The 19,894-nt window shown below is 39.9% G+C and overlaps 1 protein-coding gene across 3 annotated transcripts in view; it reads right to left on the bottom strand.

Annotated features, from left to right (window-relative positions):
* slc6a9 (solute carrier family 6 member 9) overlaps positions 1–19,894 on the bottom strand; it is a 78,203-nt gene that overhangs the window by 13,980 nt on the left and 44,329 nt on the right. For 2 of the 3 annotated variants that reach the window (XM_032565892.1, XM_032565891.1), the window contains 6 exons: positions 8,976–9,132; positions 5,522–5,653; positions 5,027–5,303; positions 3,499–3,631; positions 3,264–3,398; positions 3,058–3,161 (listed from right to left, as the gene is read on the bottom strand). In XM_032565892.1, coding sequence (XP_032421783.1) covers positions 3,058–3,161; positions 3,264–3,398; positions 3,499–3,631; positions 5,027–5,303; positions 5,522–5,653; positions 8,976–9,132 — 938 coding nt within the window. Of the gene's footprint in view, positions 1–3,057; positions 3,162–3,263; positions 3,399–3,498; positions 3,632–5,026; positions 5,304–5,521; positions 5,654–8,975; positions 9,133–9,267; positions 9,346–19,894 lie in introns of those variants that run through there. The other variant, XM_032565893.1, reaches the window with a different exon arrangement.

The raw sequence follows: 19,894 nt of genomic DNA, 5'->3' as shown, positions 1-19,894 counted from the left end.
TGTGGAATTAAAATACTGCATTATCTTTGTCAATTTAGCCTGCTACCAAATGCAAATGGTAAAAAGGAGTCTGAAAATGATGCAAGACTTTCAACTTGCATTAAGTTTAATGTCAAATTTGTGCATGACGTTTACTCTGTCTAGACAATGACAGCACTCAAGCAGTGCACATTTGACATGATGCTGTGCTGCAGGCACCATTGCCACACCTTTTATATCGGTGACTTCTTTTGACAGAATGGTCGATGTCCGATATTACATTTTACAGCTAATATCGGCCGATACCGTGCCAATAACATGGTGCGTCCCTAATTTGGAGTAAGCTGAGCTGGTAGGGATCGATCATAACTTTTTAAGTTTAACAATTCTTTAATCCTAAATGCCAGAGTTGAGTTTACTCTGTGTAAAGGTTGCACGTGTAGTGAGATGAAACGAGACAGGAGTCAGGATGGACGCCTGGTGACAGCTCACCGACTTCTTCTTCGTTTCATCCATTCTCTGTAGTGCATTTACTCAAAATCTCCGGCAGTTCAGGTCCAACAGGGAAAATTTTTTCCCCCTTCTATTTTCCACTGAGGTTATTGAAGAGGATGTCTTTCAGAACATAAATGCCTGTTTTATTTATTTGTTTATTTTCCACCCCTGCGACTGCTCTCTCCTTCACTTTGCACTTCTGCTCATGTGCTGACTGGTGGCGTGTGTCTCTATGGGGCCGGAGCTGCAGAACAGAAGCTCGTTGGCACCTCCGTGCAGCTGCCTGGGCAGATAATGCTATCTCAAGCTGCTAGAGGAGGAACAAATTATATCTTCAACCTTCCTCTTTGCCCTCTGGAGCCTGTTGGCACCGTCACTGTCAACATGTGGGGAGAACCTTTGGAAATAAATGACAAGTCCGTTCCTTTTATTGCCCATTTCCTACGTTTGAACCTTTTCCAACGCTGCTTGCTCTCTCCCCTGTTGACCAAGCACAGAGCAAACCGTCTCTAAGCACAGGCCAAAAGATTACCTTGCTCTGTCAAATAGTTTTAAAGTTATTCTTACTTACGCTGGATAGTGCAGAGGTGGGTGGAGTACCTGAAACTCGTACTCAAGTAAAAATATCACTACTTTAACATGTTTTTGCTCAAGTAAAAGTAAAAAGTAACCATCCGAGAAATACTCAAGTAGGAGTAAAAAAGTATTTGGTAAAAAGTCTACTCAAGTGCTGAGTAACTGATCAAATTATCCATCTTTTAATGTTTAAAAATGACATTATCAAATAAACCGTAATACAAAGTTAAGTGAAAATGTTGGTATTTTGAAAATAATTCCCATAAGTAATGAAACGTAACAAAATCAGGCAAATTAAAAATGTTCTACATCAGTTTCTTCCAATAATAATAATAATAATAAAAAACATATGAAACTTTAATAAAAACTGCAGATGTGCGTCTGGTGAATGTTTGGTTAAAACATGTTTGTTTTTCACTCAGTGGTTAGAGAAACCAAAAATTGTACTCAAGTAAGAGTAGCGATTCTTCATAATAGAATTAGTGAGTAAAAGTAAAAAGAACAGAGTAGTAAAATATTCCTAAAAGTAGATTTTTCCAAAAAAACGTACTCAAGTAAATGTAATTGAATAAATGTAACTAGAGCATTGAGAATAGAACGGTTTCAGAATCACCGGACATTTTCCATCAAACCTTTTTCTCAGCATTCTTAGCTAAAAATACACACAAGTAGATCCTATTTACTAATTAAGTAACGACAGCTGGTTCAACTGGGAGTGAAGGGATATTAACACAAATGTACGCAAAACTTTTCAAATGTGTATTTGTAATAATACCTTTTATGAATTATTACCATTCAATTTAATATTTTTGTTGGGTCATATAGAATACATTTAAGGTTGTGGTTGAAGAATGCCAAAATGTGGCATTCTTCAACCACAACTTCAACCATTCTTAATTTTTTTATTTCTAAAAAAATGAATATTTTTTATAAGATTAAACATTGATAATAATCAGTGAGCCTTTGGTAGAAAAATTATTAAGACAAGTATCAAAATGTAAGTAATTAAAGTGGGAAGGTCTTATTTTAGAGAAAGAAAAACCCTCCAACATTAAACTGAAAAGCTGAATAAATGCATCCCTTCCCACAATGATTACCAGAAGCTATATTCCCTAAATGTACATGTTGCCACGGCAACATCACTAACAACTTAGCGTGCAGAGCACAAAAGAGAAACACTCCAGACTCGTAGAGAAAAGATGCACATGTCACCCTGCATAATGAGGAGAGACGTGGGCCGCCACTTATCGTGTCATCCTCTGCTTTGGTCATTCTTCCACAGCGAGACTCTGAATGGAGAACGTCTACAAATCCTCAGATCCAGTCTGGTAGTTTTTACGGGTGTCCTGTATCTAATTAGATGGAATCCATTTTTTTTAAATGGAGCTTAGCTGGTTTGCATTAAAAATATATATATATTTATATACTACAAAATATTTAAACCTGCTGCTAAGGGTGGCCCAGACATTTATAAGGTTTGTGGGGCAGTGGCGCCATGTAGGTTTGGATTGTTTTCCTCCCTTAATAATAAAACACATACATTTAAAAACTGACTTTTGTGTTTACTTGTGTTGTCGCTGAATAACATGCAAACTGGTTTGATGTTCTGAAATAAGGAAGTGTGACAAACGTGAGAAAAAAAAATAGTCCATCAAGAAAGTGGCAAACACTTTTCACACCACGGTAGGACAACAGGAGATGTTTTTCATACCGAGTAGGCGTTTCACTCAGGAAGATGATTGGCGGTACACCACCTCCAACCTCCATTTCCTGTTTAAATTCTAATCAACCAATTATGGTTATTTTGGGACGGTAAAAATCCAAGCTCACCAGGAAATAAGAACCTTCAAAATCTTGAAATGTCCCTTTAACGCAGTTGCAAGTGCATTTTAGTACTTCAGGTAAAGTCTCCTTGGACCGTTTTCGCACTTGTGGTGGACTTTGAATACATTTTTTTTAATTACTACAGCACCACTCCTTCAAATCACATGTTTCGTCAGTCTGTACCTGAAACAGTTGTTGTGGAACTTGTTATAAGAAGCCATCGTGATGAGACCGCCCCAGGCACAGCCCAGGGAGTAGAAGATCTGCGAGGCGGCGTCTCCCCACACCTGCAGGGTCAAAACCACAAAGAAACAGAGGCAATGCCAGGGGAAAAAAATAAAACACTTCAATTTTTAAATAAATATTTTCCAAGTTAGATCAGTACATACCTTTGCATCAAGAACCTTCTGCCACTGTGGAGTCAGGTAGTACTTAATGCCGTTTATAGCGCCGTCCAATGTGATCCCACGGATGAACAGAATAGTCAAAACGACATAAGGGAACGTGGCTGTGAAATACACCACCTGCACACGGACACAGTCAACACAGAAAGCTGCTGAAATCGGTTGAAACGCTTCACCTGCAAAGACGGGAAACGCTGTGAATGTGTACTTGCGACCTGACCTTTCCTGAAGACTTCACGCCCCTGATGAGGCAGAGGAAAACCACGAACCAGGAAATAGCCAGGCAGCCCAGGATGGGGAGGCGGACCTCCCCGAAGTTTCCTATGTCATCGGAGATGTTCAGTACGTAGTGCCTGAAAGGAAAAGCCAACGAATGATCAAACAGTCGACACGTTTCATTTACTATTCCCCAAATCTTTATATTGTAGAATAAGAAAGGAAGCTACCACAAATTAGCTGTTCTCCATTAATGTCTTCTCACATTTTGTTACTCAACAACCAGAATCTTCAATGTGTTTATGGACTTTATTTTTACTGACATTTTCTGTTTCTGTTGTAATTGTTTTATTGCCTGGTACTAGGTATGGCTGTCTACCCAGGCCCCTGAGTTAATGTTTATATGTAAACTAGAGCCAGCAGTTTAATGCATTAATTTCAATGGATTAATTACATAGATTTGAACATGTTAAAATGTTTTCAACACAATAATTCCCCCCCCCCCTTTTTTGCTGGAACCTCTGTATTTGCGTGTTTCTGGTGCTCCTGTAAACCCGACGCACAAACGGCGATTGACGACAAAGTTGCTTCTCTTGGTCCACTTTAGCTACGAAAAACTTTCTGATGGGATGCTGGAGAAGAATTATTGTTGTGTGTAAGTTGTGGAAAAAGAAGTTTGGCTAAAATCAAGGCTAAAATCACATTTCAATGCAAAACGTATTGCAGCAACACAGATGTCCCCGATGCTAATGTTAGCGTCAACAGTACACATTTCTAAAGCATTGCTTCTTTTAAGTATTTGATGAAAATGTGATGAATTTTGATTAATTAATTAAGTACAGACCCTGCAGTTAACTCTAATAAAACTTTATTTCTTTACTCAACAACGGCCTTCTTGTCTTTATCCTATAAGGATTAAAATCACATAGATGTATTATTACTGATTACTTATAATGCAAATAAAGTTGTTTGAGTGCTGGTGAGTCTGAATACAAATCCACCGCCTAACATTTCATACTTTAATTTGCAATTGCAATTTAACATAATGCGCCACTTTCAGTTTGTGTTCACATGATTTGTGGCTGCAGCCTGAAGCAGTGGGAAAACATTTCTAAGGGTCTCAATACCTTCGTGAGACGCTGCATGCCACTTGTGCTGATGCAATCCAACACTGTTCAAATGCCGTCGCACCTTCAGTCACATCTTGTTCAAATATTTGACGGCGGTCCGCAAACACCAGCCATGTTTAATGCAAGCTTATCTTGCCAATTTCATTTCGGCCGGCGTAAATAGAATCATCCTGTAGGGCTCAGTCGACTGAGGTTAGCTGGTCGATGTCTTTTACTGTAGTGATGCGTACAGATAAAAGTTGTTCAGTCAGCAAGACGTCTTTCGCATACCAACTGTGTGTTGCTTAGCAAGGCTGTGTGCAATTACATTTGCACAGACAAGAAAGAAAAACGTAATTTCTCTCTCTGCCTCAGAAAAAGACTTTTCAAGCTTAGTTTGAATTCGCAGCAACTTGATCTTACTTCCAGTACTCCTCGCTGGGGCTGGTCCTCTTGGTGCGGTTGACCACCTCCGTCACCCCGGCTACCAGGCTGGCGGTGGCGTTCACCAGGCTGCCGTTCAGCTGGGCGCCGCTGCCGACCACCCCGCTGCAGTCCGGCGTGTTCCAGGGGTTGTTGCAGTACGTCCAGGGCAGCAGGTTCGTCATGGACATGAAGAAGTAGTAGAAGGCGATGCATATGACCACGTTGTAGTAGATCCCGATGTAGGTGGACACCACCATCATGCCGTAACCAACACCTGAATGGGGAGAAGAGAAGAAGAAGAACCCCAAAAAATAATAATAATAAAGGCGTGAAATGTCCTGCAAACGTTTCGCTCGACATTTTTGTAAGAAAAAACAGGCACTGTTGGTTTATTACCGACTAGAAATGTGTGTTCACAACATTTCTTTCATCCTGTTTGCTTAGTCCATTCACAAAACCAAAGGTTGGACGAAAACACATTTGAACGCTTACCTTTGAACATAGGGCTGATCTTCCAGACACCCAGACACCCGAGGCTGGCAAACTGACCGAAGGATAACTCGAGAAAGAAGAGAGGGATGCCGCAGAATACCAACATGATAAAGTATGGCAGCATGAATGCACCTGGGGAGACACACGGGCAAAAACTCAAGGTACAACGTTTCATCTGATTTTACAGGTAATTAAAAAGAACTAAATGCATAAATGCTGAGAGGGAATTTTCCATCTACACATTAAAAAGCAAAAAGCAGAGGGATCTAGAAGGGGGCAATAGTGAGAAGCAATTATGCACTGCATCATTAAACACTGCATAAGTGGAAAGAGGGGGGGAGGGGAAAACTGTTGTTAAAATAAAGTAATTTAGTTATGAGTCAATCTAAGCTTCGTAATTAGCAGGTGGAAGTCTGGTAGTTTGGGACTTTTACAGAACCCAATGTCCATCCATTTATTTTTCTTATTGCTAGGTTACCAGAATGAATCAAAGATATATCAAAAATTGCAGATTTCAATCGAACTGCAGCAGCAAGCTTCAGAGCGACCTGAAAATGACTATGCCTATTTGTGTAAAGGTGGAGCCATGCTCATGTCTGAACATAAAGTTGAAAACAGAATACGTTTCTCCATAAACCGTAAGCTTCACGGTAGAGTTCAAAGAACTTTATGCTGATTATGGATAGGCTGCCTCCTTCTTGCTTTGCAGGACAGAGCAATTCTGACTTCAGAGAAAAACCAATAATGATTTGTAAGGCCACCAACCAACAATTACCACAGGAATCAATTTTTAATTGGTCCCAGAGAGGACTAATTGGAAAGCATTATAATTTTAAGACACTAAAAAAGTTACAGTTTCTGTTGTACAACAATGAATCACATTTTTCATCCATCTTTTAGGGTCATACAACATAAGGTCTATCCATTCTTGCTAAGAATCGGATATTAGCCTCCCCACGTTAACATATATTTCTATAAATGACACCCTAAGTGTCAGATTCTACAAGACCATCGCTGCTTACAACACAGATTGTGTGAAATATTTACCAAATACCGTAAAATAGTGAAAAAAACAAGTAAAAAAAACATCACAGAAAGTATCAATTATTTGTTTGGTATTTTTGAAAATTATTCCTCTAATCATGTCAGCTGTAAAAATCATCCATGTCAAGTGCAAGATGATTTAGAAAATGACTGTAAACCAAAGCAAGATCTTCATTCTTATTTTTACAACCTATTACAATTTGTACAGAATATACTGTATGTATCCACATACAGTATGTAATAATTGTGTGCAATCAGATAAATTTTTATTTTTATCAAAGTCTTTTCTTGAACTAAAACTAATAGGGGAGGAATATTTCTCTATCTTTTGTACTTAACAGCTTTGCATAAACATTCACATCACTTGCTGATTTAGAAATACCAACCCAGACCGGATTCCTCCACAGTTCAGTGACGCCTGCAGACTTAATGGTGACTGTAGTCGGGAATATTTTTGTCTTTGCAAATTTGCAACTGGTTATTTGTGGGAGGAACTCATATTTAGATAGTGAAATATGGAGTTAATAGCACATTTTAGTGGATTTAGAGCTAGATGTCTGAATGTGAATGCTTTGTCCACTTTATGAATAATAAAATTCATTGTTGGTCTCAAGCACTATTCTTGACATGCATCTCCCTGGAAACATTTCTGAGATATGTTTGTGACAACAAATTCAACAGGATCCAAATTCAAAAACAGAATCCAAACAGGAACCAAAAAAACATATATATATATATATATACAGTATATATTCATTTATTATTTTTAATCCTAGTTCTGAATTTCTGTTGGCTGGTTTTACTTTTGAAAAGAAATCAAACCTGCATCTTCGACTTAGCAGGAATACATAGCACTCCAAGTAAAGGAAAAAAGAACAAGTAAGCAAAGATAAACCTCATCTGTGGTGAGAACATGTCATGTGTTCGCTGAGGGGTCAGTAAATGTCCAGCTGAGGCCGTCCAGCCGTGCTCAAGCAGAAATTAGACGGCCAACCGTGAGAAACATCTGCATGTGTGTTTTCGGGCGTAATTTGTCGTACCAGCTGATCCAGGGCAAAGTTACAGACCTCGTCACTACGGCTAAAGAGTCAGCCATCTTCTGCATGCTACACAACATCTACCGACGGATGCAGAGTCACGGCGTGTGAATGCAGCTCTCTACCAGGATCCCACCTGTGCGTCAGACACATGAAGTAGAACCGCTAAACAATCTAGGAGTGACAGTTTGTGGCTGTAACTGTGATTAAATTCACTTTATTCACCACTTAGTTGACTTCTGAACTGGTTCTGCTGGGTTTTGTTTACTGTTATCGGAGTAAAGGGAGCTACTTACACGTGTACACCACACTTTCAAGCAACGTTACTTCCACTTAAAAAACAAATGTGTGTTGGTCAAGCAATGAAATCCAAACAAAATATTAAATCCAAAGCTTGTGGGGTTTATTTGGCATGTTTTGTAAAAAGAAAAAGAAAATAAGTGTATATATTTTTTATAAGGCAATGCTTATGCAATAGTGTTGACACACCGGGCATGTTTGGTTAAATTATAAAGGATGAAAACAGATTAAATGAAATTAGGCAAATTTTATTAAATGTCTTTTAATCTTCTGCCATAGATTTACTCCACAGTTTGGTCCTTCTCCTCTTCTCTGTGCAACATTCCTGACAGATTACTGTCCAATAGAAGGCACTGAAAATGTCTTTAAAAAATAATTTCAAAAAAGGTATTTCTGGGGCATGCCGTGGTGGCGTAGGGGATAGCGCAACTCATGTTTGGAGGCCTTGAGTCCTCGACGTGGTTGACATGGGTTCGACTCCCGGACCCGACGATATCTTTCTCCCTTTCCTGTCAGCCCACTTTCATATAAGGGACACTAGAGCCCACAAAAGACCCCCTGGAGGGGTTGAAAAAAAAGGTATTTCTAAACTTTAAAGCCAAAGAAATTATCTCTAAAAAAAGCTAGCTAACTAGCTAGCAATGGGTTTTTTCAGCAGCTAGTTAGAAACCCCAGCAAAAAACAAACAAACAAAAAACACGCCAACTAGCTAACAGAGCAAAATGAAGATGTTTCTAATAACGTGTTATGTGTGTGAAACTGCTTTTGTAATAAATGTTGTTTTTATGATGTGGACCCCAAGAAGGGTAGCCATTTTTACAAAGTCGGCCATGGCTAAACTTTTGCCTGACAGAAAAGTCTCAAGAGCAAAAATAAACTACATATGATATACAAGATTAAATATTCCTGCCACCACAAAATGTAAGACCTTGTATACTTATATATATATAAAGGGCAAATACTTTGCATCAAGACATTTTAAGGTCTTGATGCTTTTAAGAATTTTTAAGGATGCACGGGGACCCTCTGTAACGCCACTACAGTCTTTATCCAAAGGCAGCTGGAATGTGTACCTCCTCCATTTCTGTAGCAGAGATAGGGAAACCTCCAGACGTTGCCCAGGCCCACTGCATAGCCCACACTTGTGAGGACAAACTCGATCTGGTTGCCCCAGTTCCCCCTCCGGGAGTTTTCATCCTTCTTCACGGGCTCCCCTGGAACGGCTCCATTCTGTAACAAAGAAAGAAAGAGAGAGGGAGAGGCACACAGGTGACTACAGGTTGCAGCGAACGCGAGTGGCTTTCCGAGATAGTGTTGCTACAGTGAGTCCAGCAGTTTCACATTCCACATAAGAAAAAAAAACACCTTACTGATCCCGTAAATTGGCCTCAGCCTCACTTCTAACAGCTCCAAGACTCTGCTGGGAGCATCTGAAGGAGTTATCTTTTTTTTCTTGATTGTTCAGCTGAATGTGAAGTTCGGTTATTCAAGTGTCATGGTTATCATCAGTTATTATTATCTCCTCTGCCCCGAAGTGGAGCATAAGGTGGGCTCGCTGGAGCAGAAAGGATGGGAAGTGAAATCAGTGCCTTTAGAAAAGCCTCCCAGCATTCACTTTGTGCCGCCCTGATTTCCAACTTCTCCTCTGCTCTCCTCCCTCCATCGCTCCATCTGCTGGCATCAGATGGGCGCTCTCCCGTGACCCCTACGCCCCAGACCCTCAGCTGTGTGTCTTGTCGGCCCTGTTTGTGTCTGCGCGCTGCTCACATGAAGGCACTTGCGCCGCTGCTGCATGACAGATAAATACTGCTAACTCAGATCGCCAAGGTAGAGCTCGAGGTGTCGCGCACGGACTGGAAGTAATCCGACATTCGACTGACTGAGTTCTGCCGATTCAGTTGAGCAAAAGCAGCGGCGAAACGGCAAAAAAAGGTGAAATTATCCAAACGGTGGGCCGGAGTACATGAGCGAACATTTTTGACTTTTGTACTTTAGGTGGGGAAGAGCTTAAAACATGTTTGAATATCTCTGCTTCCTCCTCCGGTCATTTTTAAACACTAATTTCAGCTTTTCAGTTTCACGGTGTTGAGGCTCGACGACATGTCAAAGAAAACCGATGCGAGCGCAGAGCTGTTGTCAGGCTGCAGCTGCAATGCGGAGGTGTCGGTGTCGTCAAGGTATCATACCACTGGGGTAAAAATAACCCACTATAATAGCATTTACACATATATTCATAAAATCATTTGACTTTTTAAGACAGAAAAGGAGGAACTGTTGCTGCAGTTGCTAAAGTATAATTGTTACAATAACAACTCGCAGGTATTAAAGGCAGGCACCAGAATGACTGGCGTTTTCTCTGGCTGTGTTGGAGAACGTTTTACTTGCAGCTGTGCACTGCCAATCAGCTGGCAGAAATCCGTCCTGATTCCTACAACAGAGACAGCGTAAGACATATCTCTAACTGAATAATTTAGTAAAACAGTAGCAGTAGTGCTAGAAGATTAACAAAATACTTTTTGCTTCTCCACAGCAAGTACTGACAACTACATGTACGTTTATTCTGCATTTCTGCTCATGTCTTTGTCTTGTTAAAAAAAACATTAAAAGTTAACGTAAGTGTAATAATCAGAATGTTCTATCAGTTAGGATATGTTGTCTTTCTTTGCTAAGTAACACAGTTAGAGCTCATTGTTTCACGTTTTCTGTGAAAACACAGAGATACCTTGAAACTGTGGTTTCATATAGTCAGTGTTATTGTAGAGCATGCTCACACATAACGCAGAAGTAGTACATTTTTGCTGATAAAGACCTTTTCCCAACAAACACAGCTCCTACAGACACATCATGTTCATGAGCATGAAAATAATAATTAGACAAAATAGCAACAACCACATAAACAGCTGCCGTATTTTCTGGAAAGAAAAAAACCCACTCTTGTCTGTGAGTCCAGATGTGCGGGCATGTTTGGAGGGAAAACAAACTCAATTTCTCCGGCTTCCTTGACCTCTGTTTCCACAGGTCTTCGTACTGCAGGTGCAACAGACAGAAAAGATCAGCAAAACAAGCCCCGTCGCTCGGGGGAGCCTCCGAGCGAGCCGGCGGCTGCAGCGGTGCGTGGGTGGAGACCGCCAGCAGAGACGCCGCCGTCGCAGCGGGTGGCGCATTACAGCATCTCCGTCCCCGGAGTTGACTTTGGAAGAGCAAGAAGCGGCGGAGCACAAGTGCGCAGCTGTGTGCGCGCTCCCGCCAACATGTCGGCAGTACTTCTTGTGCCGTACCGCGAGCAACCAGGTGTGGGCGTGCACGGAAAACACACGCAGATGCGCAAACACGCGCCGTGGCAGGTTGCGCTCGACTCTGCGACAAGACAAACAAGAGCGGGAGACGAAACTCAGGGAATAGCAATGATCCTTAGATCTCTGGTGTTTGTTCTACAAAAGCTCAACTTGATGTGCCCAAGACAGGCTCTCACACACACACACACACACACCCACACACGCACGCACCCCCCCCCCACACACAGTGTGCGTGTAGAATCTCAAACTAGTAGCACAGGGACAGACCAGAAAGAAAATGTTGAGTATAGGTGGGCATTTTATGCTACACAGTGACATTTCAGCTTATAAATTCTGAAACAAACATCTTTTACTTACACTTTCATGACTACATGAAAGTCATTAAAGTGCTTTCAAGAAGATTCTGAAATATTTCTTCTTAAATGTTTCATGTCATCAAACTAATACTACTAACAGACAATGGAAAGTTGAGTAAAAACTTCAAATTTTCAAACAAGAATTTCCTTCAATCCAAACCAATCTGGCAATTGCCCCACCTGTAGAATTTCGAGTTTACTGCGATTACCCTCATTACATTTAGTTCCGTTTCACAAACCAAACAAAAGTTTGATTTCTGGAAGGCGTATAGAATCAGACAAGAGTCTGACGAGATGAAGTAGACTTAAATATCTAATAAACCACCACTTCAAATGAAACTTTTTGGAAGGGCAAAGTTGCGCTACATCCGGCATAAAACTAAAAAAACATTGAAAGGACCATCAAACATGGAGGAGTCGCTATGATGGTCTGGGGCTGCTCTGATGCTCCAGGACTTGGACAACGTTTTCTAATTGACAAAACAATGAACTCTGCTCTATTTTCTTGAAGAAATTCAAATTGTAGCGTTAATGGTTGACTTAGAATAAAGGCTTTTCAAGGCCAAATCAAAATCTGGACTTAAATCCATTTCAGTTATTCCAATGCAACCTTGAAAAGTCATGCTGGCTCAAAAACCTGTGTGATGTGACTGTATGTTAAACAGATTTGCAAAGAACAGTTGGCCAGAACTCTTCCAGAGTGCAAACCTACCAGTTGTATTTGAGGGTAAAATTTGCTTGTTGATCTGAAACATGTGACAGAAAAGGAAAAACAGCTACAAAAACAGGGAAATAAGTTTTTCTTAATCTGTATTATTTGACGTAAGCTATTCCTGCATCAATTAATCAGAAGTTTAATTAAATAATACGTTCCAGGTGGAACCTTCGTGTTGGCGCGTTTCTGGTACTCCCGTAAATCTGACGCACAATCAGCAAACCGGCCAAAAATGGCCGACAGTTGTGCTGAATATTACATCAATTTAATCTGGTGACTGCAGTGTTGTTTCTCCAAACAGCCATGATGTCGTATGTGAAACATTTTTGCTTCATAACATGAACACAAGCTTTATATTAGAAACATCAGAAATGCTCATCTTCACTGGAAAACTGAGACACCGTTTGGTCAGAAGATGAATTGTGAAACTTCAAACCTGACCGTACGAATAGAACCTTCTGGAACCTTCATCAAGTTAGAGTTGAATGATCGCTGTAGGACGTCTTTACACTCCATTTATCTGTTGTTGGTCTCCGGTCTGACCATATGTCTGACCATCTCCAGCAATACATAGAGCTGTGTAATACACAGTCTTTTTTTCTTTTTATCAGTCACTGCCTGTTTAAATGTGGAGGGCCCACAATACTGCAACACAGCTGAATCAAGATATCTAAATCGTTTTTTCCCCTTTACAATCACGTTCCTGCGCTCAGATGTCTTCAAAAAGGTGATGGTGAAGGAAAGCTAGCGGCAACAAAGAGCTGCTGAAACACTAGACAGTTTTGTAACGTTCAAGACAACTATTTTTTTTTTTTCTGCAGGTTTTGTCTGCTTATGGCGAAATTGAACTTTTAGCTGTAAAAATCTGCTACAAGCCAACATTATCACAAAATGATGTCAAAGCAAAGAGCAGGCATGCTAACATTAGCATAGTGCTAAAACGAACGGCTTCACCTGAAAACAAGATGTGAGTTTAGTAAGACATTAAATTTTTTTTTTTAAGTTTGGAAATAGATGGCAAAGTGTTCGGTGATGCTTTATAAAATGTCATATTGGATATTATGCCCAAGTTAAGTTAGAGCAGCATATTCAGTGACTTGCAGAAATTCCACTTGGGACAAAGCAGCTGTTCTTTAAAGACCGTTCAGAACACAACTGCATTATTTTTACTGAACTTTTGAGTTAGTCTGAAAGCATAGGTGGACTAATCTGGTAAAGTGAAGTAAAGACGGACTTGATTGAAATATCGAGCTGGGACTTTAGCAAATGCCTCTTGATTAATGACTGAGATTTTAACCCGGGGAGACATAATCCTGACTGGGACCTTCTTGTTAATAAATAAATGTATTTAAGACAATACTATAGTTGGGTCTGACACAAAAAAAAGAGAAAAGAGGAGAAAAGAGAATATTCATCAGATTGTTTTTGAAGCAGACGGCTTTAAGTTGTGCAGCTGACAAACCCTGAAGAGCCTTTAAATATGTCTGACTCATTCTCTGGCGATAAAGAGCCGATGACTCTCATTTTTACTTAACTGCTATGAAATGAAAAGCGGCACATGTTGAACAGGGATTTCATTAAGACGGACCCAAAGTGATGACTAACTCTGAGCTACGACGACTAGCTGAACCCTGAGGGCAACATCGGTATCTGACCACGGAGCATCTCTGTGCCCAGGTGTTACTAGCCTGCGGCGTTAGCTCCCTGGACCTCCTTGTCAGACATGCAGACGCTCTTCTTTCCTCCATCCATCCATCCACTCCTCCGTCACATGGTTCTCCAGGACCATATGGGCTTTATGTAACCATCAGTCCCCTCTCTCCTGTCCTTCATCTTAGTCCGTAGCTTTCACCAGATTCTTTTTAAAATAACCGCTCTGACCTTGCTCAAACCCATGTCACTTTTGGACATTTCTGCCGTCGTACAAGAGCAAAACGGATGAAACTTAAGAGCAGCTAACAGACAAAGTTCAGGAATAACCAGCAGAGTTTTTTTTTGACAAATTTCTGCTTTGTTTATTATCGTCTGCAGTCCCTCGCTAATTAATAAAAACATCAACATCAACTATACAATATTTTTGTTATGCTGGAGCTACAGACATGAATGTTTTAATAAGGATTTTTTTTAATCTGCCAGGTCGACACAAAGCGGAGCATCGTCGTGAAGTGATCATGTTTTCAAGATACAGATGAAAAATTTTTTTTCTTTTGGCATCTTTACTTTGTAATTACAACTGCACATCTTTTGTGGTATTTCTATGATTTCTACTTTTAGAGGTTAATCATTTTTAAGTACCGTATTTTTCAGACTATAAGGCGCACATCAAATCCCTATATTTGCAAAAAAGAAAAATCAGCAATGCGCCTTATATTCCGGTATGCCTTATGTATGAACAGTGTACCGTATGTCTTATTACGACTTTGATAAGTGACGAAGAATAATCGCTGCTGGTTAGAAACCTCGTGGAATCAGTTTTCTATGCCGTCTAGACAGACTTGTTTTGGGGTGGCGAACCACTTTTCCTGATGCGTGCGCCGGGCTAGTTACGCCACTATCTGCCAATGGATCGTCGATACCCGGGCTAAGGTATGGGTCTCAACTGTCGTCCGAGCTTTCATGAATCATCAATGAACAAGCAACAGCAATGAGACTGAATCGGATGATGTCGAGAGGGATCCGGGCTTGCTTGATGACGCTATCGCCCAACTGTTGAATTCCGACACCGAAGACGAGGAATCCGGTGCGCCTTATAGTCCGAAAAATACGGTGATAATAAAAAAAACCCCATCAAGTCTTATCATAGAGTTTCAATCGGATTTAAGTTTAGGCTTTAACTGGAATATTCGAACAAACAACTTTCTTCCCCCTACTCACAAATTGTATAAATATTAAAGGGGGTGTTAAAACTTTTACAAAGCGCTGCAAGACCAGCACCTACTAGACAAATCCTGAAAGTGATGTTACAAACACGTACTGCCGTTCAAAGAAGCGATTCGTCCCCCTCATAAACTGATTTCTGAGCGCTAAAATTAGACTCCAGTCCCCAAAGAAGCTAAACAGATTGTTGTCATTAAATATTCTACCAGGGCATTCACACAGGTTTGAGATCAGCACTCTGTCAAAGCGTCCTGTTACGAACCGTTCCCTCCGCTGAGCTGATCTCGTAAAGAATGCCGGCTCAGTGCCTCGGATGGAAATGCCAGCAAAGCCGCTGATCGGCTCTGTGCAGACTCAGACTCTGAGTGCAGGGTGTGACATAAGTTGGGATCACAGCGGTTTATCCAGAAGGACGCCATTTTCCAAATACCTGCAGTTGTAATGCAAATTCTTCCATCCAGGTAGATTAGGTGCTTACTGCACACTCTTAAAGATCACTGTTAACGTTTGGATGGCTGGCTTTCAATAGCCACTGCAAGACTTTTAACTCAGCTTCTTAAAAGTTCAACTGGTTGGTCACATAAGGATGCAGTGATTGAGTTAGTCAGATATTTTTAGCTGCGTTTTTGTCTTTTTTTTCTCTTTCAGCAAAATTCAATCCACTGTTTGAAAAAAAAAAAAGTGTTAAGAAATGTTTAAATCCTAGGTCATTTCTCATGTTTTTGTCTCTTCAAACTGAATTCTCACTAGTCTCATGGCAGCATTCGGTAAATACACAGCTAGAGCTCCTTTGGTCGCAGTAACAAAGTTAAGTGCTCGTTCATTTTCAGAGTTTCTTCCCTGATTCGCTGCAGAAGCGTTGAAGCTCATGACGGATGTCTAACGTAGTGTTGTCAGTGCTAGTCTCTTGAGTTTTCAGCTGTCCTAGATCTGGACAGCTGAAAACTTTTGGATATTTGATTTAGATCACGTACTACTCCCATTTAAATCTTCAGTCTGGCTTGGAGTAACTGTGAGCAGGCTGGGAAAAGGTCAACCACAAATCGAATTCGGCTCAGTTTATTTATGAAGCACTGAAATTCTGACAAAAGTCATCTCAAGGTATTTTTACTTTCTACCCAGTGCATTAAGTGCCGGTACTCTCCTAATCTCATACAAATGCAGGACAGAAACATGGGTAATAATTTTTACACAGATCTGTCTATCGACCAATAGATCGCAAATTTTTTGTAGAAAAATGACAAAAAAACCCCCCAAAACAAAACAGAGGAAGTTCTAAATCAAATCCACAAGACATATTTAAAGCATCACGGAGCCACTCATGTTACCGTTAAGCCTCGTGATGCTTTCACGGTGCTCAGTTCTTGGATGTTTGGGTTTTTGGTTTGATTGTTTTATATGGGTAATTTGTGCTTCATAGTTTTGGCCGTATTAGTTTGTTCCATTATGTCTGTTTTCATAGTTTGTTGTTGTATTCCCTTTACTGATAATCTATTCCTTTCCATTTTATCCTATCATGACCTACAGCGTTTTTGCCTCAGTTCAGGTCTTGCCACATTTCTGTGCAGTCTCCTCTATCGATTATTGCCCGAGAGGTCTTGCCATATAATTTCAACTCTTTGTATTTTCTTTCTTAGCTTTTTAGTCTTCATTTTGATCTTTGTGCATCTCTATCTACTTTCTTTAGATCAGTGTTAACGTTTCGTCTTCGTTTCCTCTCCTGCTATAAGTCTGCCTCCTGTTCTGATTGTGAGCTCAGCTTTAGTTAGATGCGCTCCCGTTAAGTTAACAGTCCAGAGACCACTGCTGCAGCTGTAATGTATCCAAGTTTCTAAAATACGTTTTACGTTGTTTTGTACATTTTATACAAATTTTCCAAACAATCAAAAAATGCACTACATTTACCATATTTCAAGATTTAAATCTAACAAACTAAAAAAAAGAAAAAAATGTCTCAAAGGAGTCGACAAGAACCCTGGAAGGCGGTTTTAGAGAGACCAGAACACACTTTGGACACTTTAGTTCCCAGTCAGCTGAAGCCAGCTCTAAAGTGGAAGAAGATTAATTCTAGTAGGACCAGCAAGATTCCTTTCACCTAGTAAAAAACAGCGACAAAAAAAAAAAATCACATGCACCTCACAACACTGTCGGTTCAGACAATATTAAAACACTGCGCTCTTATTTGCGCTTCTTTTTCCTATTTAACTGATTCTTCTAATACTTCCGCTTTCACTCCGACCCATTAGTCCCATCTTCTTCTACAATTGCAACGAAGCAGTCAGTAACGCGCAGAGCTCTGCACGGGCCTGATAATCTCTGCAACAGAAAAGTGATTTGCTACTGCACCCTGTGCGTGTCATTTGCCGTCTGAAAGAATTTTATTTAGACGTTCCCACTGTGGAGCGATGACATTTTACCAATTGCTCAAAGCCTTTTTTTTCTCTCTCTCTCTCTCGCTCTGAAGAAGCTACGGTTGTTGCAGTGAAGGTTCACACTGCTGGTTTAGGCAAACGAATGTAGGTCTGTGTTGTTTGTAGAGTCCGAATTTTCCACCCCGTTTTAGTTCTCCAAATCTAATTTTTAAAACCAGTTAGTGGAGAAGCAGCTTTGGTCGTCTTCACTCGGTAACAGCATTCACACTAAAAAGTGGACGTGCTTAAATATGGTCAGAAACATATTTGAATTTTAAGGTTAGAAATACAATTTTACAATACATCTCTAGGTATATTTTTGGTAGATTCAAAGTCTTAAGTGCATGTTCAGTTGCATTCATCTCAACACTGCAAAAGCACCAAATCTTACCAAGTAATTTTACTGTTGTTTATAGTGCAAATATCTTACTACACTTGAAATAAGACAAAACTGACTTACATGTGTATGTTCACTGAGATACAGAAGCTTGTTTTAAGTCAATAATTCCTTAATGTTGGCAAGAAAGTGCTAGTTCCATTGGCAGATAAATTTACATGTAACAAGAAAATTTCCCCTTGTTGTAAGTGAAATAATCTTTAAATGGAACTTGTACTTTTCAGTCAATATCAAGGAATTATTTACCTGAAACAAGCTTCTATATTTTGCTACTAAGTTACTTTTAAGTGAATTGTGTCTTAATTCAAGTTTACTAAGATATTTGCACTAGAAGTGAGACAAAAATACTTGATAAAATTGTGTGTTTTTGCAGTGAAAACAATTTGTTCTTTTTCTCTGGAAGTCAATACATTCACTGGAGGTACAACAAATGTTCAGCAAATAAAAATGCACAATGGAATGTAATCAGCTTTTCTCCAGGTGCATAAAAAAGCAGCTGCAACTTGAGTAATACCCAAACCCTTTGTTTCAAAAACCATCAGATTTTTCTTAACATGTGAGAAGATTGTCTTGTGGAACTGTTTTTGTTTTTATTGCTTGTTGCCGCAGATATTTTTGCCGTCGCCTCCTGACTACACAGCTGTGGCCTGTGAACTCAGGACATTCTCTCAGCACAGACTTACAGCCCACAGTGTGTTGTTCACCCTCAAGCTCATTTCACTGTTTTGGGAAATTTAAACTCGGGACAAATTTTACGCTATGACGGGACAGACCGTCATGTAACTCTGACCCATCCTTAATACTCAGTATCAGACTTTTTTTAATTAAGACGTTATTGAAAACAAACATCCATTGGGATTAAATAAGAAAATTCGGTCAAAAAATCTGCTACAGCTTTTGGACGCAGTCCAGGATGGGTTAACCTCTTGCATTTTCAAATTGCTTATAAAGGCTTAACCAAAGTTTCATGAGCCTTTTTGAAGGCACCTCTAATTCTTTCCACACTCAAATTTCTGGACATTTCTGTCATGGATGGATGAACTTACGACCGGAAGGATTCATAAAACTTTAAAAAAGTATTATCTTAAAATGCAAGTGTTAATTGTTAATTTTCTGGTTAGAAAATTGTTTTTTCTCAAATTATGTAGAAATGTAGGGATGCTTTTGGAATGTTAGAAACCTAACCTGGTATCAGAATACATCTCATTTCTAATGTATAACAGGAGTTAAGAATCCTCCATAATCTATGAGATATACAGTATATATATATATATATATATATATATATATATATATATATATATATATATCTGATCTGGGGTTATGTAGCATGTGTGCTACCTGTTTCTGTGAAAGAGGTGCTGGCTGGTTCACAGCTATCATTTGTCAAGGCTTTACCATCTTTAACTCTGAGACAAAATTACACAAGAGTTGTGAGCACTAAGACGTCAGGAGCTGCTCAGGCAAACTGTCAGCTTGAAAGGGAAAGGGGGATGCGGAAAGGAGGTGAAGAAACTGCGTCGTCACCGTCGACATCTGCTTGACGTTGTAAGCAGAAAGGTCACACAACTAAAATTAATACTGGGTGTGCCTTCAGAAGAATAGCTTGCACGGAAAACCTAAAATGACTTGTGGTTTCCATTGTTATGTTGCTTTTATTTTATTTTCTGTTTGGATGATTTGTAGCGTTTGCATACCTCATGCAATGACAATGAAGGTTGTACAGTGTCTGGAGGCTTGGAGAGACGCAGCAATCGGACTTTTTGTGCACGACTTTTGATATGTGGCGCGTGTGCAGCTGTTCCTAGCTGAATGATCTAAGCTAAATCGTCAGTTAAATATATCTTTCTTTGCTTTCTCTTGCCATAAAACAATCTGAAAGCAACGATATCGGCAGTGGATTTGCACTTATGCTAACAGAAAGCACGGTTAGCGTTATG

This window comes from Xiphophorus hellerii, chromosome 6, assembly GCF_003331165.1.
Source record: "Xiphophorus hellerii strain 12219 chromosome 6, Xiphophorus_hellerii-4.1, whole genome shotgun sequence".
Classification (NCBI taxonomy): domain Eukaryota; kingdom Metazoa; phylum Chordata; class Actinopteri; order Cyprinodontiformes; family Poeciliidae; genus Xiphophorus; species Xiphophorus hellerii.
The sequence above is the reverse complement of the archived record's forward strand: the minus strand, read 5'-3'. Positions and strand labels throughout refer to the sequence as shown.